Raw genomic sequence first — 25082 nt, forward strand, 5'->3', positions numbered from 1 at the left:
TGGGTTTGGAGAGTAAATTAAAACCCCAAATAGTGTGGTTGACCCAAGGTAGATATTTAATTTTCTCTCTTATGTTCAAGATGGAGGTGGTCAGGTCAAGGCTGGTATGGCACTCCCTGGAGCCAGTGGCCCAGGCTCCTTCTACCTTGCCAGTCCTAACTTTCACAGCTCCCATTCCCAAGGACACCTCATAGTCCAAGCTTGTTGCCAGAACTCCAGCCAGCAATTAGCATTCCACAGAGAAGAAAGAAGCCAATGTATGACTCTCCTTTGAGGACACTTCCTATGAGTTGCTACTTCTGCATATGTATTATTGCCTAGAACTGCAGTATGTGACCACACCTAACAACCACATGATGGGAAATGTGGCCTTGTGCCCAGCACAACATCTATAACCAAGGAATACAGGGTGGTTAGACACTAGGAAACAACTAGCTTTTATCTCTGTCAGATAAATTTCCAAAAGTAAAAGTTATGCATTGGAAGGTATATGAATTTAAACATTTTTAATAAATACTGACAAATACTTCCGACAGAGGTTTTAAAAATCGAGTCCCACAAATGATGTATGAGATATTCTGTTTCCCTCCTCACTTACATGGGTATGGGAAAACTTTTAAAGAGTAATAATTTAGGAGCAAAAGAAGTTATCCCATTGTTGTTTTAATTTGTATTTACATGAATACTAGTATGATTGAACCTCTTTTCACATTTTACCGGCCATTTTCCATTCCCCTTCTACAAATTGCCTTTTCATATTCATTGCCCATATTACTTCTGGGCACAATTTTTTTTTAAGTTGTTTTTACAACTGTCATGACATCCTCACATAGCACATCTTTGCTCATATTAGTGATGATAGATATGTCTGAGAAATTTTACCCTAGAGTATTTATCAGGCTCTTATTAATAGTTTTCTGACTCTAGATTAAAATACAGTTTAAAATCCTGGTTTTACAGAGTACCAATCACTAATCCTTTGATGGCAAGTGACAGAAATCCAATCCAAACTGGCTTTTAAAAAAAGGAATTTTTTAGTTCATTAACTACACCATTTAAAATAGCTTCTTTGATTTTGTTCCTTTTCCTTAATAGAATTTCCTACTATGAGACATTATCTATCTATCTATCTATCTATCTATCTATCTATCTATCTATCATCTACCTACCTATCAATCTATGTATCTATCCATTCAACCATCCATCTGCCTGTCTATCTTAATGTGATAGATATGGATGATGGAGCAGGGACTTGTTCACTGCCAGATCTCTGTACCTGGCACAGAGCAGGGGCTCAGGATTTTCTCTCATTTTCTCTATTTTTGGGTTCTAAGCTGCCAGCAATTTCAGGGGTGCATTGTATGTATTCAACAGATAGATGCATCCTTTCTCTAGTTGCACCAGCGAAAATCTCCCAATTGGCTCTCAATGGCCAGGTGATGTGTCCCCTGGATCTAGGGATTGGACTCAGCCCCACACAGACCACATGCACTGCAAGGGAATAAGGAGTAGAACCCCAGGAAAGTTGGCGAACTATTGTCAGAAAGGGGACAACAACACACAGCATTATATTTGTCGGCCTGCTTGCAACAATTTCAAAGATCAACAGGTTTATAAACAAACACCCTGAGGCCTCTAAGAGCTCACATCTGACAAACGGAATGATGAACAAACAGGACGGAAGCACAACCACTCAAGGTCACATATTTCATCAGTGACTCTTCCTGTTATCTTCTAATTCAAGCTCTCCAGAACATTGAATTTTTTAGTCTAATAAAAATAGTCTGCATTATTAATAGTAGAAATATTTATTGAACATTCACAAAGTGCTAGGTACTATGCTAAGAGATTTTGTGGATTATCTCATTTTATCCTCACAACAACCTTGTGAGGCCATTACCACCATTATCCCTTTTACATAGGAGGCAAGCCAGGTTCAGAAAGGTTAAGTGACTAACGCAAGGTCATACAATTAGTTTGTGGTAGACTCAGTCATTTCTTCTTTCACATCTCTAACTAATTCCTTTCTTTGAACCTTTGCTTGATGTGAGCCTCTTGCTCTGATCCAAAAACAAGTTTTTCTTCAAGATCCAGACCTAGACACTTTCTCCGAGGCACCCCAGTGGTCTCTCTCATCTCTGGACTCCTAAAGCATCTGACCATTCATTTGCTACGTATGAGTATTTTGCATACATTTAAAAAACACATATCCTTGTTTCCACCTGTATGGTAAGCTCCTTGAGGGCAGAGACAGTGCCTCAGCCATGCATGCGACCCCATCACTAAGCACAAGGTCTCACCCACTGTGGACAGTGAATGGAAAACCACTTCAGGGGAGCCTAGCGCTGGGGTCCCCTAATACGCCAATGGGCAATGACTGATATCCATGGCAGTGACTAACTAAGAGTCTAAGAAAATAGTGAATCGTGTTTAGGAATATCTGGGGAAGGTTTTTAATTGATATTATTGTAATAAAATCTGAGAAGCTGAGGGAACTCATTTCAGGGTTTTTATACATTTAAATGTAAAGCTTTAGTCCCTTCTATCATAAACACAAGCTCAACTGCCGTCTGATACTTGTCTAAGGTCATCCAGAGTGAGAGAGTGAGTTAAATAGCTACACAAAGCCAATCCCTTTGCAACGCTCCCAGCCCTAAACGGACCTCACCTTCCACCAGTAAAGTTAGATGTACAATCGTACAAAAACAGAGAAAGAGACCTCAGGGTTTCCCTGGCCTAATCTCTCAAAATTCCAGATGAAGAAAGAGAGCTTTGGCTTTTCTTTCTTTACTCCTCATCATTTGCTTCTACACACTAGTCCTTTTCTGTCAAAGCCTTCTCTTGTGTGCATGATCATGGTCACAACAGCCGCAAAGTGATTTGTCTCAAAAGCCTCTAAAAGAATATAGGCAGCCTGTGTCCTTAGAATTCCTCCATGAGGCCAGAGGTGATTTGGGCCTCATGGGTTGTTGTGGCCTGAAGCATGGGAACAAAGCTGCCCCCGGGCTTCCTTGGGGAGCAGAACAGAGAAGGTGCCCTTGTCTTGGAAGCCGTTCTGTGTGGGCGGGGCTGTGGGGTGGGAGGGGCTGGAGGAAGGGCCTCTGGTCCTAAGACGAAGGCGTGCGTGGGTCTGCGCTAGGAAGGGCGGCTTTCTTAGGCTCTCTTAAGAGGCCTGAAGTTTTACTGACTCCTGCCCGGCGCGAGAGGGTGGACAGGACTCGGTCAGCAGCCTTGAGTGCAATCCCCTAGGAATACACGCACAGCTCTCCCCACTGCCTCTCCTCCCAGCTGAAGCCAGAATTGTGTGAAAGGCCAGAAGCGAGGAGGTGAGCCCCAACGTGTGCTTCAGAGGGAGGCTCTGTTTGGCGTGATTTCCTTTGCACTCCTGCTTTTGGGCCCATTACACTGTTTGGGCTGTGGCATTCACTGCCACGCAGAAATTCATGAGTCTTCAAAGGAGGCAGGAAAGTGGAGTGCGAAACAGTGACTGAAGCTAATAAAGAACTGAAGCCTGGAGCCATCAGCAGCTTCCCGGGTTTCCCTGGCCAGCACAAAGGAGGGATGAAAGTCTCTCTCTAACCTAGAGGGAAACTGAAGCTTCCAAGAGTGGATTCTATGGACAGTAACGTGACAGAGTTCACAGAAAAATTCTATCAACATTTGAAGTTATCGAAGTTCATTCTCAGCTGCATTGGGAGAGGTAATACTACATCCAGAGGAAAAAATGGCCTAATATGGCAAAAGCTAAAATACTATCATGAGCATTATTTTGGAACAAAATTAATAGAATAATATACTTTATACTTCTCTAGTGCTTTTATTTTTTGAAGATTTCAAAACCAGAGCACTTGGCCTTATTGCCCTGCCATGTTTCCTTTCTAAAAATCTCCCTTAACCTACTCAAACCCGACTTCTCGCTTAGAGAAAGACTCAAGAACGCTTTGGTAAGAATTAAGTTTCTCACTGTGAAAGTCCCCCCGAAGGACGGGGACTACAGTAGAGTTCCCAGCAACCCACCCTCTCCCCACCCGGCTCACGGGGGCACAATCTCAGGGCAGGGGTGTCCTCTGCATCGGGTGCTCTGGAGCGGACAAGGGCTTCACATGTTAGGTGGGCGCTGTTGCTCCAAACCGACGCGCAGCTTCTGCATCGTGCGGTGTGCGGGTTTTTGCTCGGTCTTCTGGCCTTTTCAGGCACTTGGATTCTCAACGTGAGGTTAACTATAAATTAACTTGTACACCAGAAGTGATGGTTTCTTTGTCTGACTCGGAGACTTGAAGTGGTTAGATGCTAAGCTGTTCTCTTCTTGAAACCGGGGCTGGAGAAAGAGTGCTGGCCTGGAAATCAACCGTTAGGCACTGCTCGGTGGCCTCTAATTGTTCCAAAGTTCTGAACAATGAGGACGCATCCTCAGAGATCCCTAAGAGTCTGCCAGTTATAGAATACCTGAATCTATGATGTCACGAGAGAATTGAACTAATTCTCTAATGGTTTTTTTTTTTTTTGATGGGTGTATTACATCTCTCTCTCTGAACCAATAACTGGAGCACTATGACCTCTATCTTTCAAGACAAGCAAAAGTGACACGAGATCCAGAATCCTGTGACCCAGAGCCACTGAGGCAACGACAGCATCACGTTGGGCAGCGGGACAGCCCCAACACTTCAAGCTCCTCTTGTAATTAATTCCAAGCTGAAGCTTTCAACTAATGTTGATGCCACCCAGGTGTTTACTGAAAGTGCAATCAGATTTTTCCCCACGATAATGAGCAAATTCTGTCAACTCTAATTGAAAAATAAAAATTTCAAAAAAAAAAAAGAAAAAATGTCTAACATGAAAAAAAAAATGAGCAAATTCATGGCCACGAACGTAATACAACTATGTTACTTTCTCTTCCTATTTCCTAGTTCTAGTTTCATATGGCAGTGATAAAAGGAGCATTCTGATCCTCTTAAGCTCTAGCTTGAAAAAACAAATAAATGTGAATAAAAATTCCCCACTCTCTTCGCTCTGTATCAGAGCCCTGTGGAATCAATTTTACCAAACCAAGCCCCACTGAAATCAATGGAATAAGCTCCTGAATTCATTTCCCTGGGATTTGGCATTGTGAAAATAATTGGATTGCGCTGCACTCTAACACTCTTTTCAGGAAATAGAGAAAATGTGCCTTCGCTAGTAGGTGGGGGCGAAACTCATCTGAGGGCTGGTAGGCTTCACCCTGTGTTTTCCGTATTGTCTTGTCAGAAGGAGCTATTATCAAGTCCCAAATGAGCCTGGCAGAACTACCCTCAATGAGGTGTTTAAAACTGCCTTCCCTAGTGAGAATGAAAACACTTCTTTTGTTCCCATCTTTAAAATTAACTGCATAGTATTACCACTACCAATGAAGTGCTTAACATCAAAATTGCCTTCCCTGGTGAGAAGAAAAACACTTACTTTGTTTCTTTCCTTAAAATTAATTGAGGTTTTTGAAAACTCATCCTATTCAACCAACAGTTGCATAGAAGGAGTGAAGAGAAGATGAGATTTTAAAATGTTGCCTTTAGTAGTCCATCTAAGGTTTTCAGCACATCCTTTCTGTTTATACCGATTGCTAAACACTCTTCTGTCCCTTTGCTTTATTTTCTCCATTACATTTTATAACATTAGTCTCACTGGTGTGACCCTAGGTAGGGAGTTAATTAATAAGTACTTTCTAGAATGAAAGGACAAAGGAATGAATCCATTGGCCCAGATATTCCTTATGAGCTTGCAAATTTTCCACAAGCCTATTTCCCATGTTTGATATAGTTAAAGAAATTGTTTATTAAAAATTACAATTAGTCCCTAGTATTAATATATGAGGGGGCTTTGATAGATTTGGCTAAAGATTCTCCCTTCCCCCATTTTTCTCTGGGTTTTATAACTGGCTGGTATTTGACATGTGAGGCATTCTGTGGTCGCTGCCTTTTGCAAGTTACAGCAGAGTGTAGAAAGCAAAAGGCAAAGTCTTGACTTTTATAGGTCAAAAGTCCAAGTAGGGCATAATAACAATATGTTTAGAAGAAAAGATAAAGAACCAACCTACCTGTTATCCAGATAAAATAAATTCTCCAAAGAAAGGGGGAATAAAAGGGATGGGAGGGTACCAAGAGAATTAGATACCAAGAGAATTAGACTGCTGGTGTGTTTTAATGAGGAGAAGCCTCGTGTCCGCCACCCTATCCCCAAGGCTGTACTGCAGAGGATGAGAGAAGAAAGGGGAGGAGAGGTACAGAAGGATGATGAAAGCCCAGTAGGCTTGCTGGATCCTTGAGGTGACCCATGCCTCATTCCCAGCAGAACTCAGGGAAGCTGCAAGATGTCCAGCGCACCTTTCCTCCTAGCGTGGCATTGGGGGCGGGGGTTGGGGGGGGTCAGTAAATGACCAACAACTGCGCGTCGTGTCTGGAAGAGTAGACCAGGGAGAGTTTCACAGAGAACCTGTGTCCTGCAGTATCGCAAAAGGTGGCCTCCACCCTGAGGCCCAAAAGATTTAGACAGAGAAACCTGCTTTTCAGAAAGGGAGCCTGGGCTCAATCACCTTAAGAGTCTTCACTCTAGCCTTGGTCAGAAAGACTCCAAGCCTGGTAGCTAGACATCCCGTTGTTTCTGAGTTTTTCAGTAAGAATGTTCCTGCCGTGTATGTTCCACTCTTCCCCAACTCACTTCTGAGATCTAACACCCCTCTCCACTATCTCTTTTGTCCTAAAATGTCTTATATACCCAATGCTACCTCACTGTCTTTGGAATTTTCTTGCGTTTGTGAATTCTCCATGTGCATGTATTAAAACTGATTTTTTCTGTCTCTGTTAATTTGATTATTAGCCCCGCTAGAAGAACTCAGAAGGTGGGAGGAAAAGTTTCTTTTTTTTTTTTAGCCCCCACAATTTGGCAAGCCGTGCCAGAAGAATTCACTGGCTGGGACACACTGCTGGCTCCCTGGACTGCTGCAGCTAAGGGATCATGGACGTCTGACCGCAGCCAGCAGAGATGGTAAGCATTTTACTCTGTCAGTGTCTCTGATCTCTTTTGTCTGTGGGATTTGATGGATGTTGGAAGTTGTAAGAATCTTTTTCTCTCTTCTAAGTTTAGATTGGCAGGAGGAGATATTTGTGGAACTAGTTTCTTGGGCAAACCTGACTCTGGTAAAGATTTTGTTTTTGAATCTCTTGTTTTGTATTGATCCCCTTTCTTGCAGAGATGATCTATTATCTCTGCCAGCTGGATGATTCATATGCATCTGGCGTGCAGCATATAGGTTGTGGATCCAAGCTTAGGGATTTTTAAACCTTATTGTGTTCAAAGAGGAGAAAGCACAAGATTCCCTGTGTTTTGGAACAGCTGTTGAAAGACAGGGCTCCCTATCTTTCTTAGACTGTCTCTGGGACTGAACTATTGGATCTGTGAAGGCTGCATCCTTCGCACTCTTTATGGAAGCATTTTGCTCCCCTAGTTAGGCCATAAAAGTCTTTTGATGTGAATCGCTGTTAAAATCCTCTTGTCACTGGCCAGACAATGGATACCCTGAATTGGAAAAAATTCTAAATTGAAAACTTTTAGAGAGCTTTCATATTGATATAATAATTAGCCATTAAGACACTCTTAATAAGGGAGGAGGACAGAAATTAAAACAGAAATCAAAGTCCACTCAGACCCCTTCCTATTTACCTACAGATATTTGCAGATATTATAAAAATCAGGACATTGAAAATACAGTAGACCTGCACTTAAGAATAATAAACGAATGGCTACAAAAATTTAACTTGTCTTAAGACTTTTGAATTTGCTATTTAGCTTTTTTAGTCTTACAGATGCTACTATCCTTAGGTTAAATAACAAGAGAATTAAGAAAAAAAGGTGGAAGGAAAAATCAAGGGATTTCCCAACAAGGTGAAAATTTTTAAAAGGTTATTGAGACATAAGATAATAAAAATTGGAATGTTTATGTCAACTTTAATAGAGTGTATCTTTTTTACCTGATAGAAGTAGACATTATATCTCACTGGGAAACTAGAACATGAAAGCTGTCAAATTTCTTTTGGCTATCAGAGGGAAAGACTCTAGAAGGTAGTAACTTTTCTAACCTCTTAGGTCCATGGAATTGTTTAATAATACCAGAAATATTTACAAGATATTTGAAAGAATTTAATAACTTTTGATCAGAAATTTGACCGAATTGGAAATTAATGTCAGAGCCTGACAGGAAATAATAATAATAATTATTATTATTATTTATTATTATTATTATTATTTTGAGCCTCCTCTCTATGCTAAAATAAAACCATATACCCAGAGGGAAAGAAACAAATTAGAAATTATGTAGTTAGATCGGTAGGTCAACCTATGATGTCACTTAAGTTTCAACCCAAATTCTGAGAGTAATTGTCATCTTACAAATCTTTGTGAAACCAGAAATGCTACTCTAGAGGTGGTTTAAACCTGTCTTTATCATCCCAATTCCTTAGACTGATGGAAAAAAAAAAAAGACTAGGATATTTTTGAAAGCATGAACTGCTTCTATGGCTCCAAGTTTTCCTTGCCAAAGACAAATACAAATCTTAAGTGCTTTCTCCACAAATATTAGTGAGAAAAAGCTTTACTCATCTACACAGCTAATCTTATTTTATTCTGCCAGAAACACAGTATGGATACAACTGTTCCTTTATATTATCTTATCTATCCTATGGCAGTAATTTTTAAATGAAGGCTGGGAAGTTTCTGTTCATGTCTGTATGTTCATGTGAGTAGTGTGGCATTTTCTAGTTCTGAATAGTATTGTTGATTTATAAGAAAAAGGGTTCTATTAAGTTGGCTTAAACAAACAAGCACTTATATAAGAATTCTCAAAAATAGAATAGAAACTAACCCAGGTGCTTTTCGGGATCATGTGATCAGGAAAAATATTTGATAGTAAAGCTGGTTTAAGTTTGTTTGGGTTAAATAGATGTGTCTTTTAGAGTTATTAATATTAAATATATTTCCATTTTTCAAAAATAAGTTCATGCTGTTACAAAATTTGTCAAGAAAATAACTTGGGTAATAATAACTTTGAAATCTCAATTATTAAGAACTAATAAATAGATGTAACTAAAATAAAAGGTTTTTAAGAAAATTTTTTAGTAATAAATATTTTATGATATATATGTGCTTAAATATAGTTTTCCAAAACCTTTTGGTAACTTGAAACTTTAATTACTAAATTAATAAGTTAAATGATAAAATGATAGAATATTTCTAAATAATATGGAATTCTAAAACATTATTAGATTAATCTAAGTTTACTTACTTTTGCCTTCTTATTTCAGAGAAACTGAAAGATAAATTTGATCTGTTAATGAATATGTCTTGTACTTTATTAAGAATATATGTTTCTTTTAAAAATTGTGAATATAATTGTTAATTAAAGAGCCTATTTTTCTAAAGGTTATGAAACATATAAATTTGCCAATCTAAAGAATACTAATTGCATACTTTTTAGTTGTCACTAGAAATTAAAGTTTAAGGGCTTAAGAATTCTAATTAAGACAGATGGAAACTATGTTTTTGGTAATAGAAGGTATAATAATGTATGGAGATACATTTTTGAGAGGATTAAGAAAAGTGCTTTGTCCTAAGGTTGGTTATTTCTAAATGAGTAAGAGATAAACTAAAAGAGACTAGGAAAGTTGTGGAAGTTTTGTGAAGAGGAATCTGAGGTTAAGCTGAAAAAGATTTGAATAAATCTAATTAAGTAAGTGAGTTTAAATATCAAAAGTAAGTTGACGCAATACCAGAGTTTGGTTCTTTTTCAATCTATTGAAAAGAAAAAGGTTTCCCTGTATTTATTGTTCTGCTCCAGTTAAGATACAGTGAAGTTTTCTGCATAGAAAACAAAGATTCTATGTTTTTTTAAAAATAGTTCCATGTGCTATATCATCTTAATCAGGTCCTTAATGGCTTAAGAAAACACTCTTTTTAATCCTAAAAACTAAAATTTTGCTACCCTGCATTTATGTTTGATACCTTTCATGGTTTACTTTGGGTAAGTGAATAATTTAATATTGTCTCATAATGATATATGATTTTTGGAGTCAAGTATGACAGCCTACCCAGGGTTCAAATTTTACTTTATTTTATTTTTTTAAGTCTGTTGGGGTAACATTGGTTAATACAATTATATAATTTTCAGGTGTACATTATAATTTGACATCTGTATATCCTATTGTGTGTTTACCACCCAAAGTCCAGTTTCCTCAAATTTTAAAAGGAGAGTTTTTCTTAATGTGGAAATGTCTTTGGGTCATTCCAGTGGGCCCCTGAAATACCTCAAAGGTTTGTTTTTTCTCTTCTTATAAGAGCAATTTTAAAGTCATTAGGCCTATTTGATATATTAAAATTGCAGGGGAAGCTTTGTCAAATAAAGAAATAATAATTGTGTTGTATTTGTATGAATATATTAATACTAAAATGGATGTTCTAGAGATTATATTAAAATCTCCAAGAGACTACAAAGCTCTGATATATTTTCATTAGCAATTCTAATTGTTATCTTAAAATGTTCTTTATCGATTACATTAGAACCATATCATTTTAAGGGGTTTTTTGTTATCGTTTACATTGTTTTACTCTGATGCTTTCTGCAAATATGCTTTATCTTCAGAAAGATCCATGGAGAGGACTAAATTATTTTATAATAGAGGTTTCTGAGAATAAATTTTCAGATTATATATTAAACTGGATGAAGATTTGTAGAACTCAAAGGAATAACTGGATTCATGAAAATACTGGCAAATGATCAGGATAAACAAAAATTATAAGGGACTGTTAGGTAGCTAGTCAGACATGAGAGACAGGGGAACAAAGGAATAGGGACCCAGCCTAGAGACCACCCAAAGAACACCCTACTGGTAGTTAGAGAATCCCTCCTGCATCCCCAGAGGCGTCAGTGAGGAAGAACCAGGGAAAAATACTAATTACACTTCGCCGTAGTCATCCCCCCAATGCTGCTGGGGCGACACGATAGTTCAAATCGCCCCACTCAGTAAGACTGAGTGAATTGAGGATGATTATAATTTTTATAACTTTTGTTTGAAATATTGCTGGATTTTAAAAAATCTCTTTGTTTTTCAGATGCATATCTATATCTATATCTATATCTATATCTATATCTATATCTATATCTATATCTATATCTATATCTATCTATATCTATAGATGGTTTTATTAATCAAGACTTTGGAATATTATGGTTGAGAGAGACATGCACAGACTCTGGATGTCACCAGAAAGCTTTAAGGAATTAAAATTGACTTTAGTTGTTAATAAAAACCCCCTTAGAAAAACAGCCTGGTATCTTGCTGACAAGGTTCACAGCAGTTTTTCCAGGTAAGAAACAAAGGTTGCTTTCCTGGGAGATACGAAAAAAGAACTTCCATTTTTAGGAATTTCAGAGCCTGAAGAATTCACCCAAATCTATAGGTATTGCAGGCGAAGTCCGATGGCGAGGATGTAGGTTGGCTTTTTAGCTAATTAAAGTTTGAACTGGAGATTCTTTATGAAATTCCAGCAAAGCAGATTTAAAAGAACCTATATGACCAGTTGCTATTCTTATTGTATTTATGCTAATAACCAGGCCACATTTATTGAAACATGGACTTATACAATAAATTGTCTTAATTTGTCTCTTTGAAAAAAATGAGTGATTTTAGAAAAAAAAATTATGTTTCAGTAGAAACTATACTACACACTTGTGGATATTAGATTCCAGTTAATTGTCTTTAAAGTTATTTTTCACCTGTAAACTGAACTGGATCTTGAATTTTTCTAGTTTTCTTAAATATTTGGCTGCAACCTCCAAACTAATGTTTCATTTTTCTCCCATCTTTTGACTTGAAATTATTGAGAACTAAAACTTCTTTTTTTCTGAACCTTGCAATTACAAACTGCAGCTAGACCACATAATATAAACTTCAGTGAAATCATCACAAAAGCTCATGCTTAAACAATCTCAACACCGATGCTGTGTAAACTGCACAGACTTTACCTAAGTACCTGGTGATATTACTGTTGGGATGGATTTGAACTTCAGTGTCACTCCAATGGCAAGGAGGGAGGGGATAAGTGTAGTTAGCATTTTTCTTCAGTTCTTCCTCATTTATGCAGCGAAGAATCATAGGTCAGTGAGATACAGAAAAAATTTATTAAAAGTATATTTTAAAAAGACAAAGCACGCCCAAGGAGGTACACAGTTTTAGCGATGAGAGCTGTGACAGAGCGTTGTGACAATCACCACTATAACCAACACAAAAGGACTCCAGAAATGGGAATGTCTGCATTATATTTGGACTGTGATGGGTGGTTCCAAAGGCATTCCTAGGTGATTGGCAAGTGAAGTCATTTTGATTGACACTTGGCTGCTATATAACTCTTTGCTTAGTTAGTGTGCATATGCATACCCAGAATTCTACTACCATTGGGGTGTTCTTTGGGTAGTCTCTAGGCTGGGCCCCTACCCCTTTGTTCCCCTGTGGCTCATGTATCACTAGTTACCTAACAATGACATCATCAGAGACATTCAAACTGCGCACCAGGAAAATCTTATCAGATTGTCACTGCCTTCCTTCACTCCTGCAAAAGAAGCTTTGAGACTTACATCTAGAAATCTTCTCAACTGACAGCCACACAGACTCAGAAACTAGTTTATAATTTGCTCTGATCATTAACCTTTGTTTTTATAGACACACCTCTTAAAATACCTGATTGTTTGCTTACACAATATAGCCTCCTTTTGAGAGCCCATCTGCATCACTGTCTCCTGAAATAAGACTCAACAGTTTAACTGAACTTATTCTCAAGACTAAATAATTGGATTAATAAAATATGGAACAGTTGATTAACTTAGCTTCTGGCATGTGAAACTTTAAAGTTTCAAAGGCGGGATGGAAGAGAACTAAAATTTTGCTGCCCTGAAGCTGCTTTCTGCGATGTTGACTTTAAGCTATTTATTAAGAAACGACTCAGATAGAACCTTTGAGCTTCTTCCCACTTTCCTGGCCAAGAGATTCAGACAGAAACCTGCTTTTTAGGAAAGGAGTCTGGGTTAATCACCTTAAGAACCTTCACCTTAGCACTAGTCAGGAAGACTCTAAGCCTGTTAGTTAGATACCCCATGTCTCATAGTTTTAGTTGCCCAGCAAAAATGTTCCTGCCACGTATGTTCTGCTCTTCCTCAGTACTTGTAAATCGCTTATTCTCACTTCTGAGATCTAATACCCCTTCTCCCCTCTTTCCCTTCTCTCTCAAAACATCTTATATACCCAATGTTACCTCAGTTTTTGAAATTTTCATGCTTATGTGAATTCCGCATGCACATATATTAAAACTTTGATCTCTTGTTAAACAGTCTCTGTTAATTTGATTATTAGCCCAGCTAGAAGAACTTAGAGCGTGTGAAGAAAAGTATTAATTTTTTTTTTGCCCCCACAGTATGACAAGCAATGGAATGTTTATCTTTGCCTGAAAGAGGAATGTGTATAGCAAGGAGAGTCCTCTGACCTAATGAGGCCCTGCTGTAGGGATCTACATGATCAAAAACAGAGAGGAAAGATATTTCAGGGGATGCCTGGGAACTCCTCATCTCAACCCCCCAGCTGCAGCCCAGGAGCCTTAACACTATGTCAAGAATGGAGAGTCAAAATCCTGAATGAACTGAAATGAAGTTTCCCCCACTTGGTGGAATGGGACCTTAAAACAGAAAATGGTTTCAATCATATAAAAATAGTTACATTTCTTTCCACATCTTGAATTTGTAGACTGAGATTTGTACCTGCTGAACTCAGTTCATTTGCAAAGATGTTATTTGCATAAACCAAAAAACTAATTATTACAACTGCATCACTAACAAATAAAATCTAAAACATGTTTGTAAAGTTTATTTATTGAATGTAGGCTATGTACCAGATACTGACCAGGTACCAGGAAATACAATTTTCTATTCTCTTTCACACATGATCTTTCTTTCCTTACAATTCGTAGGCGCCAGTATCTCCATTTTACGATTAAGAAAATCAAGACCTAGAGAAGTTAAATAATTTGCCCAAGGACACAATTGTAGTATAAAATGGAGTCAGGATTCAAACCCAGAATGATTGACTCCTAAATCAATATTCTTAACTAAGGTAAGTGACATACTATCCTCTCATTTGGCTTTCCAGATCTTCCCATGAACATTCTCTACTTCCTTTGCTGCTCATAGTTTCAAGGCAGTTGTTCCCAGCCCAAGTTTGTTTGTCCAATGCTTCAAAAAGCCAAAACTCAAAACAGAGTTTGAAGGAAAGAAAGGTTTATTAAGAAGGCGCCAACCGATGAAATGAGAGACCTAATTGTGCCTCAAATCCATTCTGCTCACTAGACTAAGATAAGAGTTTTTAAAGGGTTAGAGTGAACAGGTATGTGGAAGTACTGGTGGTGCAAGTTCTAATTGGAGGACCTTGGAACTTGGCCATTTATGGTAAAGGGACATCAACGCCAGGTCTTCCTGGACAATGGACCCTTTGCCTTTGAAAGGGTTTCAGTGTTCGAGTTCTGCTTATGTCCTGGGTCCTTCGGTCCTGTGTGTTGGGAGGAGGCAAGACTTTGGTTCTGGGTGCACCTGGTGGTCAAAGTTGTCTCCTCTGTGCATGCTTTGGCTGCATGACGTGTGGTTTTGCTCCTTTGTCTCTGAAAAGCAACTCAGTATCTTGTTAAACAGGAATAGGATCTTTGAGCTGGTTCTGAGGTTACACAATCACACATTTTTGTGCTGGAGCCCTAGGTACAAAAAATACAATTTCCTATCCTTCTTACTCCTAGCTTCCAAATTGCCCAATAATTAAGAGGATTGTTGCTGTTGTAATCTTAGTTTCAGCTCAGGTCCTATTTCTTTTGCAGCTACTACACCTTGAGTTAATCAAAATTGCCGATTAATTAAATTTCACCAAGGAGCAAAATGTGACAGGAGACAGAATCCTAGACCAGAAGTCCGAAAATTAAGTCCTTGGTTTCACGTTTTTGCTCTTCCATTAACAAATTGACCTTAGGCAATCACTTAACAGTTTTGATCTTAGTTTCCTCATCTACAAAATAAACCCAGTTTTAAGGTCCCCTTCCAGCTGTGGTTTTCCATGATTCTGAAGAGCCAAGATCAAGTTGTTATTTTATGGGAACTTAAACAATACTTCTCCAAACAGTAACTGTTATCTGATCTCTTTCTGAATCTCTCTTCTAGATTTAAATCTCCCACATTCTGGGATCAGACACAGGTGAAGAGTTTCACAAAGAAATGGAAAAGTACATATAGTAATACTTCATCTTGTTGGCATTAGGAGGAACATGAAGACTAAACAAACAAAATTGTTTTCAGGAAGGCTCTTTACTACTCTATAAAGAAATATAAGTGCTATAAAAAGATTTTATCACTTCGGCTAAAATGAGGAGAAAAAGAAATCACCTTGATAACAGGCTTTCTCGCAGAATTGTGTCATTTGAAACTGCTTCTACGATCCTTCAAAATCGTTTCTAGTATTTGGTGACTCTTCTGTTCACATGCCTGTTATCTCCATTTTCTTGAGTGTAATTTCTTTGACTTATTGAGTTTGTTATTTTTCTTGCATGATATTGACCCTGTTCAGGTGTTTTATTATTCTTAGGGTGGACACATGATCAGACCTGTACAATCAGAATACTTCAACCGCCAGCTAGTGTTTATTATATATATAAAATTGTATCAAGTGCACAATTCTATAATACGTCATCTGTATATTGCATGTTTACCACCAAAATCAAATCTCTGTCACTATATATTTGACCTCCTTTACCCTTTTCTACCTCCCTCCACCCGCCCCACCCCCACCCCCTTCCTTCTGGCAACCACTATACTATTGTGTCTATGAGTTTTGTCTTGTTCGTTAATTGCTTTCAGTTTTATATCCCACATAAGTGAACTCATGAGAACCAGTGGATTCTTGATAGAACCTCAGGACATTGGCAGACACTCTCAGGAAAAATAAATTGTTTCTACTGTGGTTGCTGAGTTATGGAGGACATAAGCCATGGGCTACTAGGAACCATCTTGCCACTATGTAGGAAGAGCTTGCCTCAGACTGAAGCTAATTCAGAGAAAGCAGTCTTGAGATGAGAAGAAACAGGCTTCCGGATCACAGTATATTGTTTGAGTACCTGGATCCCAATCTACTCCCTGGACTGTCAATAACACAGCCAGTAAATTCCGTTTAAGCAAAAACAATTTTAAATCATAATTTTTGTCACTTGCAACTGAAATTAATCAAACTAAAATTTGTGAACCTGTAGAGAATGTCCATAGTTCTCTACTTCTTCACATCAGTAGATGCCCAAGGAGCCTTTCTAAAATTGAGATAATCGCTATGCCACAGGAAGAGAAGATATAGGCATGCCCTGGATATATTGCTGATTTGGTTCCAGACCGCCGCAATAAAGCAAATATCTCAATAAAGTGAGTCACATTAATTTTTTGGTTTCCCAGTGCATATAAAAGTTGTTTACACTATACTGTAGTCTATTAAGTGTACAATAGCATCATGTCTAAAAAACAATGTACATGAGTTAAAAATACTTTATTGCTAAAAAATGCTAATCATCACTTGAACCTTCAGTGAGTCACAACCTCTTTGCTAGTGCAGGGTCTTGCCTTGATGTTGATGAAAATGCAGTATCCGCAAAGTGCAATAAAGTGAAGTGCAATAAACCGAGGTATGCCTCTAAAGTGGAATCATATCTGATGTTTTTAGAAACTAACGCCACGAAAGACATAACTTCACAATCTTATTTCTCACAGCAGCAAACAAATGTATTGATATTAATGTTAAGGCTTAAATTAAAACACAATAGTCCAGGTGGAGCCAACACTTCCCTCCCACACTCCACTTCTCCCACCCACCTTGATTTTCACAGGTTTTCTTTTCACCTCTTCTGAATCCCTCGAGCCCAGGAATTTAGGAATTTGTCTCTTTATAGTGGGAAAGCCTTTATTAACTATTTTTTTAAATGCTATTCTTTTCAACTGTGTGATCCATGGTCTATGCCCTGAATATTTATATGCAATGCTAACTTTGTAAGAATCAAAAAGAAAAATACACCAATCTTTTCTGTCAAGCACCTGCAAATAAGTACTCCGGCTTTCAGACGATATTACTATTATTATAACTTTAAAAAATAATAAGTTCAAGGTCTATTTGTTCTCCCTTCAACGCAATGAAGCCTACACAGCAACAAGAAAAAAGTGAGAAAATTCTTGGTTTAAAATACACAAATATCATGTAGGTATGCACGTAATCATAAATTGTTTTACTTGGTATCTCCCTCTTGCTAAAGAATTCTTGAAAGGAAAGGCCACAAAATTGGTCCTGTCTTTTAAATTGCCAGGTCCTTTCATCCCTCTAAAGTTACAGCAATTTTCCCTGAAAAGGAGAAGAGAAATTAGAAACAAAACTCCACATTTCAATTTTCTTTGTGCCTGTTTTAATGCAGTTTCGTTTGGCATGGCAGCAAAGTGGGCAATATTATTTTCACATACTAGCTGAATTTTGATTGTTCCAGCATGTATACAAATCACATGGCTTTTTGGGGGGGGTGTAATCTTTTTTTCTTGACTTTTCTGATACAAGCATTTTTAAACCAAAATCCACATTTAGTGAAAGGAAAATTTCTCATTTTGTAATTTATCATAATTGTCACTTATCTTATTAATCTTAAATTATACACATGCCTGAAATTGGAGGTATATAACAATAACTAAGCCATCAGTAATGAAAGTGTGGGTGTTCTAAGGCGGAAAACAAACAAACAAACAAAAAAAAAAACAAGAAAAAAATAGCTTTGAGAGGGAAAGGTTTGGGGCGGTGGAGATAAACAGGCACTTTTCCACTCCGCATTCCAGGCTATTTGTCCAGTTGTGTGTTAATTGTTAAGGAAATAACGAGACACAGAACGTCCTGGGCACAGCGTTGTTATTGACCAAAAACCATCCCGAGAGGAAGCAGGGATTGTCTAGGCTGAACTGCGGAAACGAAACCAAACGCGACGCTGTGGGGCAACATCGAACTGAATTAATCGTTAAACCTTGTTATCTGTTATTAATATTTGAGTTATTATGCACCCCCACACTACTAAATGCCCGCGACCAGGACGGTCTGCATTCGCTACTCTACATTCAAAACGGCGCTTGAAGCTGTTTTCCGACACAATCAAAAGATGGAGGCGAGCTTTTGTCTATTTTGGCTCCGCTCAAAACAAGCGTCTCTGTCAGGCGGAGTCGCACAGCCCTCCCACTAGTGGCTCGGTGACTCAGGTCGGCGAGGACGCGCCGCGGCGCCAGACGAGAACTCTGACTGCCCTGATGCGGCTGCCGGGAGTCCCGCTGTCCTCCACGGCTCCGCCCCGCCTCGCTACAACTCGCGGCGCTGCAGAGGGCCAGGGAGAGGGAGGGCGGCGGCGGGATCGTGCGCGACGTCACAAAGCCAGGCTGGAACGCTCAAGAGTCACGCCGGGGCGCCCCGGGAACCCATTTGCGGCCCGCCCTCACGGGGCGGGAGGCGGGAGGCCCGCCTCCCTCCCGTCCCGTCCTGTCCCTTCCCGGGCAGACGCCCCTCCACCGCCTGCCGGGGCCGCAGCGTCGCGGCAGCACAAGCGCCGCAAAGCGTCCTGGGAGAGCCGCGCCGGAAGGACGCGCGGGCGATCGGCGGCGGCGAGGTTATAAAAGGGAAGGAGCCGGCGGCGGGCGGAAGTGGGCGGTTCAGCTGCTCCCCGAGCTGTTGTTTGTGGTTTGGGCCTCCTGAGGAGCGTTTTCTGGAGGGCCCCGCTGCAGGCCGCAGTGACAGGGCCGCTCGCCCCACGCACCCGCCTCCTTCCCGGTGCAGTGTCCGCTCTCGGCCTCCGCGACCTACAGGCACAACATGGCGCAGGAGGTGTCGGAGTACCTGAGCCAAAACCCGCGGGTTGCCGCCTGGGTGGAGGCGCTGCGCTGCGACGGCGAGACTGACAAACACTGGCGCCACCGCCGGGAGTTTCTGCTCCGCAACGCCGGGGACCTGGCTCCCACCGGCGGCGCTGCCTCCGCTAACACGGAGGAAGCTGCGGACGCTGAGAGCGGGACCCGCAATCGGCAGCTGCAGCAGCTCATCTCCTTTTCCATGGCCTGGGCCAACCACGTCTTCCTCGGGTGCCGGTGAGTAAGGAATCGCCCCTAAGCAGCTCTCCGGGTTTTGTCTTCAGCCTCCAGACGGGCTCGGAGCCCTCAGCGGGAGGGGAAGTTGTGAAGCGCGGGAATCCACGGGACCGGCTGTCCTCTGAGGGTGAGAAGGGCGTCTCTGCCGGAAGCCGACGTGATTTACAGTCTGTAGGTGCCCCTGTTGGGTGGGGGGCTGTTGGTAGAGGAGTTTGCTCTTGTGGATGGACACTAAATTTAAGGTTCGTAAGGAGAGACCCCGCCTCCCAGACCCTGGTGCATTTGTTTCTGGCGTTCCAGAAAAAGTTCCTGGCGGTTGGTACATTTTTTGTTACAACCAGGAAATACAGTTCCTGTGGCCTGTTTTCTCACACCAGAAGTAGTAGTCTAGTAAAAACACTTTTAAAAAGTGGCTTTTCCTTCTTTTTCAGGTACCCTCAAAAAGTTATGGATAAAATACTTAGTATGGCTGAAGGCATCAAAGTGACAGATGCTCCAATCCATACAACAAGAGACGAACTGGTTGCCAAGGTGAAGAAAAGAGGGATATCAAGTAGCAATGGTTAGCAGATCATAGATGTGAACATACATAGGAGTTTAGAACATAAGTTTGATAAAATTAGGAATTATTGTTATTAATTTTTTAACGAGATGGAATTTATATAATGTTATTAATAAAGTTGGAATGGCAAACCTAAATTACATGTCTGTGTTTTAGGCTCTGAATTTGATAGTTTCCTTTAACTGTTTCAGATTTTGACGTGTCAAATGTTGTCTGTGCTGTTGATTTCTTTAATATTAGAAATTAGCAATGTTATTCAATGCTGTTTCAAGAAATTAAGTTATTCCATTCTTTTTAAAGCAACTATCAGTCCTAAAATATTTTTGCCTTGTCCTTTATTTTAATGACTGTCTTGTAAATTTCAGCTGATATATATGAGGTAGACTTAATCACATATCTGTTTTCCTTCTTTTTAGAAGGGGTAGAAGAACCAACCAAAAAACGAGTTACAGAAGAAAAAAACAATTCTACGGTTGAGCAAGATCATGCACAAAATTCTGTTAAAACAGATCGTGCATCGGCTCAGCAGGAAAACAGCTCAGCATGTGCGGGGTCATCTACCAAATCGGAGAGTAGTGGGAACTCCACTCGGAGCACTGGCACCTCAAGTCAGAATAGTTCTACAAGTGATGGAGATCGATCTGTTTCCAGCCAAAGCAGCAGCAGCATTTCCTCTCAGGTAACAACGGCAGGGTCTGGAAAAGCTTCTGAATCAGAAGCCCCAGATAAACATGGTTCAGCATCGTTCGTTTCTTCATTGTTGAAATCCAGTGTGAATAGTCATGTGAACCAATCCACTGATACCAGACAACAAAGTGGATCACCTAAAAAGAGTGCTTTGGAAGGCACTTCAGTCTCAGCTTCTCCAAGCATCTCAGAGATTGAGGTGCCCTTGTTGGGCTCCTCAGGGAGCTCAGAAGTAGAGTTGCCACTGTTGTCTTCTAAACCTAGTTCAGAGACAGCTTCAGGTGTGTTAACTTCCAAAACCAGTTCAGAGGCAAGTCTTTCTTCGCTTTCTAAAAACAGTCCTTCATCAGGCACATCCTTACTAACTCCCAAGAGCAGTACATCAGCAAATACAACAATGCTGACGTCCAAAAGCACTTCGCAGGTAGCTGCATCACTGTTAGCCTCCAAGAGCAGCTCCCAGACCAGTGGATCTCTGGTTTCCAAAAGCACTTCCTTAGCAAATGTGTCCCAGCTGGCATCTAAGAGTAGTTCTCAGACTAGCACATCCCAATTGCCTTCTAAAAGTACTTCCCAGTCAAGTGAGAGTTCTGTCAAATTTTCCTGTTGCAAGTTAACCAATGAAGATGTGAAACAGAAGCAACCTTTTTTCAATAGACTGTATAAAACAGTGGCATGGAAGTTGGTAGCTGTTGGTGGCTTTAGTCCCAGTGTGAATCATGGAGAGCTCCTAAATGCAGCTATCGAGGCTCTGAAAGCAACACTGGATGTGTTTTTTGTCCCACTGAAAGAATTGGCGGATCTGCCTCAAAATAAGAGCTCTCAAGAAAGTATTGTTTGTGAATTGAGATGCAAGTCTGTGTATTTGGGCACTGGCTGTGGAAAAAGCAAAGAAAATGCAAAAGCAGTTGCATCAAGAGAAGCATTGAAATTATTTCTCAAGAAAAAGGTGGTGGTAAAAATATGTAAAAGGAAATACAGAGGCAGTGAAATAGAAGACCTAGTGCTCCTTGATGAAGAATCAAGGCCTGTAAACTTACCTCCAGCATTAAAACATCCTCAAGAATTATTATAATATGTGCAGAATATCACTGCATACAGTATGGTATTTGAAGAGAAAAACTGGCTTTTTGTATAATATAAACACAGGCTTTCACAAATTTTGTATTGCTTTTTTCCAGTTTTGCAGAAAATTTACATTCTAGTTCTCTTCACAGTAGAAGTTGTAAATAATTTATGAATGACAGTACACATTAAAAGATATGCATTAACAGCATACCAGTATGCTGTTTTATTTGCTGAGGAAAATGCTGTCTTCTATTTTTAATGATATATTAGGTACGATGTGTAGTTCTGTAGAGTCTTAAAACTTTTGTACTACTTTCAATTTGGTAAAAATGTATGAAGTTATCCACCATGCTTTTTTTTTTCCCTAGTGGAATAAACCTCCCACATCAAAGAAAAGGGGACCATAGTATTTGAATGTCTGAAAGTCTGTGAAGCTTAAGGTTTTGAGAATGTTGCCCATAATGTTGAACATGTCTTTTAATGAATAAAAGAAAAAATAGTTGCCTCAGACTATTTTTATGAGAAGTTGTAAGCATTTTTTAGATACAAAGCAGTATAAAGTACTTAAGTTTATTTTATTCTGAAGTTGTTTAAAATTCACGATGATTTTGACCACTGCAGATTCTTTAAGTGGGTTAATAATTTATGTTTTGAGGTGAAATACAATTTACACTTTTTCTTAAAAAACATAATTGTGGGTTTCTATATTAAGCATATTTTGTGACTACTGCTATTAACAGATTGATTTGTTTAGATATTAAATGCTTTAAGCTATTTTACCTTTCCAGAAGTTGTGTTTTTTTTCCCCCCAAGTCAGAACTAATTCCTGTAATTAGGCTTCTCACTACTAGTCTTTGTAAATTACAACCAAGTAATTTTTCATAGCTGATACACAGCTTTTAAGGTATAGTTTATAAATCTACAGCTAGATGAGTTTGTTTGCAAATCTCAGGAGAATACTGGGAAGAATAGTGAGCCATGTGCAACTCTTTAATAAGCCCGTTAAATTGAATTACATTTGTTAGTGATGAAATGGAATCTTGTTTTTATGTCTTGAGTGATTCTATTACTCTATTGTAGTGTATTCTCTCTCATTTTTCTTCAAACTGGCCCAAGATGTTTTGTTATCTTTGTGGCCTTCTGGCTTTCTAGATACCACACATTGAGCAATAATGGTGATAATGTACAGAGAAATCAAGAAATGACCTTTCAAATACCAACTTGTATTGGAATAGGAAAGTTGAACATAAGTTGCACAATTTAAGTATATAGAAGTTATTTCTATTTTATATTCTAGAAATAGGCAAGAATACTTTATATATTTGAAATAATCAGTTTTTATTTCACTAGATAACCTTTAAAAATAATTGACTTTTGAGAATGTTAAATTGAATACCAAAGTTAAGTCCATCTTCTGTAAATGGGTTGTGAGAAAGCAATAACATGAATGTTGTGAAAGCACTTTTAATTACCTCGCTGTCCTCAGTTTTGGAACGTGTGTTTTATGGGACAATGATTGCCAGAAAAGCAAGCCAAATATTACAAAGAATGAATAAATTTCTATAATCTATCTATTTGGGTAGTTTGGTGATATCCTCAATTGGCTTGTTTCAAGTTAAAGTAAAGGTTATTGAAAATATTTTAAATTACAATTACCTTTTGATATGGTAGAATTGGAGGGAGCTGCTTAGTGTAAAAACTTATAAATGTTTATTTGCTATAAACTTATTAAAGGCATAAAATAATCAAAAATTAATGATTTAAGAGAAATGCATATTTTGCAATTCTTCAAGATAGTATAGTGCCGAAGAAAACAAGCTTTGGAATCATTGAGAGAGAATGTAGGCTCCCTCTGGGAATTTAACCTTTTAACTTCATCTGTAAAGTAGAATAGCTGCGTCAGAAAGCTTTCAGTATTAAGATAATAAAGTGCAGTGTACTATAGTTCATTAACTGCTTATACATGTGTTCTGATTTCCTCACCGCCTTTTGAGTAGCTATTCTCGTTTGGCCCATTTTTCAGGTCAAACCAAAAAAATTAGTGTGATTCCAGAGCCCAACCTCTTACTATTGTATTGCTTAACTTTCTCACTTTTCCAAATGAAAAATTACTGAAAATCCCCCTCAGACTGGTTTTCTGCCAGGTTTATAAAGTGACCATGTTTTCCCAAAGCCTCATTTCTTTGAAATGAATGAGTCACATTAGGAGCTCTTCTGTTTATTAATGCTTCTTAGTACTTGCACGTCTTGAATGTTCTCAACTAAGAAATTATCCCACGTGGGTGCAGTTGAAGTTTATTGAAAAAAAAAAAACTAAATTTGCAGTCGAGTTTAGTGAATAAAATAGATTATCAAGATGGTAATACTGATTCTTTTTAATCAAGGTGAGAACATCCTCAGATTTTTTTTTTTTTTTTATGGTGCTAAAATCAGGATTTTTTTCAATGGTTAAGTTGGAAAGTTGACTTTGAAGAATGGTATGAGTTTTTAACTCAAATTCTTGGGGCCTGCCAGCTGCCCTTAGCTGAAATAATTGTCATAAGGTTGTGTGCAATTCCAAGATGTTGGAAACAAGTCCTATAATTGGGAAAGTCAGTCCTATAATTGTGTTGTTTCTATAGTTTAAGAGGACTTAGGCTTTGTCCTCAAAAATTGTGCTAACATCCTATATTGACTCACTTTCTAGACACTGGCAAATCTATGGGTATCAAATGCCAATATGACTTTAAATATTTCTGTGGTTAATTAAAAAGTTATTTGTAGCTTCCTACCATTAAACATAAATACAGACATTATGAAACTATTTTCCTACCACCCCTTCAAAAAGTTTTTTTTTCACATTTCCTGACTTTCCTGAACACAGCTTAGTTGCTATCCCAGCTAGAACCATTCCTTTTATTACCAGCTTTAATATCGCTCCACTTTTATGTTTTCCTTCTTTAAAACTACTGAAGGAAGATCATTGTCTAGAAATGAATATTAGCTTTTAAAGTTCCCTTTTTCTCTTCCTTTGTTGTTAGTGGTCAAGGTCTCACACAAAATTAACTTGGGAAGAGAACAATAATAAACAGGAAGGGTTACATACAGAACATTCTTTTTGTGAAAACTAGATGTTTTAGATGCCAGTACTTAACAGGAAACAAAATACTTTTTGTGATTTTGAAACAGTAGAATGAGAATATTGGAAGTCATTAGGAAGCAACCACTCACGTAATAGCAGCAGTAAATATACTAAACTTTAAAACTGTCATATGGAAGTGGAACTTAATGTATGTAACTTGAACAGAATGTAAGGGCAAATGCACACAAAAAAAAATCACTGACAGTTATGAATATGTGATCGGTGTTCCTCAAACTTTTTAAGCCATATTTCCTCAAAGAAAAATGTAAAACAGGACCAGACCTACCCTGGTGGAAGAAGAGTGACCACATCCCACCACTGAATTCCTTCTACTTTCCATTCTCAATTCCTGCCATACCTCTTTGGACTATGAGCAGAAGTGGGGTTAGCAACTCTGAGGCCGT

At 38.8% G+C, this 25082-nt stretch overlaps 1 protein-coding gene and 1 long non-coding RNA gene across 3 annotated transcripts; both read left to right on the forward strand.

The window, feature by feature from the left end:
• The first annotated feature begins 6908 nt into the window (after nucleotides 1-6908).
• On the forward strand, nucleotides 6909-15873 carry LOC120618424 (uncharacterized). The gene is made up of 3 exons (XR_005657252.1): nucleotides 6909-7014; nucleotides 14035-14177; nucleotides 15266-15873. It is a non-coding gene; the product is annotated as an uncharacterized LOC120618424 (long non-coding RNA).
• A 2721-nt stretch (nucleotides 15874-18594) lies between these two features.
• CDKN2AIP (CDKN2A interacting protein) lies at nucleotides 18595-23127 on the forward strand. Of its 2 annotated transcripts, none has more exons than XM_039882612.1 (3): nucleotides 18595-19240; nucleotides 19672-19802; nucleotides 20219-23127. In XM_039882612.1, the coding sequence occupies exons 1-3, from the start codon at nucleotides 18969-18971 to the stop codon at nucleotides 21562-21564; spliced, it is 1749 nt and encodes a 582-aa protein (XP_039738546.1). In that variant the 5' UTR covers nucleotides 18595-18968; the 3' UTR covers nucleotides 21565-23127. The 2 variants fall into 2 exon arrangements, with proteins under 2 accessions (XP_039738546.1, XP_039738547.1); XM_039882613.1 differs by having other exon boundaries at nucleotides 18799-19240; nucleotides 19672-19771.
• Nucleotides 23128-25082: the final 1955 nt, after the last annotated feature.

The sequence above is a fragment of the Pteropus medius genome, unplaced genomic scaffold (assembly GCF_902729225.1).
Source record: "Pteropus medius unplaced genomic scaffold, Ma_sr-lr_union100, whole genome shotgun sequence".
Taxonomy (NCBI): Eukaryota; Metazoa; Chordata; class Mammalia; order Chiroptera; family Pteropodidae; genus Pteropus; species Pteropus medius.

Coding starts and splice junctions, on each gene's coding strand:
- CDKN2AIP (XM_039882612.1), top strand. CDS start 18,969: ATGGCGCAGGAGGTGTCGGAGTACCTGAGCCAAAACCCGCGGGTTGCC. Junction 19,241..19,671: donor CACGTCTTCCTCGGGTGCCG/GTGAGTAAGGAA, acceptor CTTCTTTTTCAG/GTACCCTCAAAAAGTTATGG. Junction 19,803..20,218: donor AGGGATATCAAGTAGCAATG/GTTAGCAGATCA, acceptor CCTTCTTTTTAG/AAGGGGTAGAAGAACCAACC.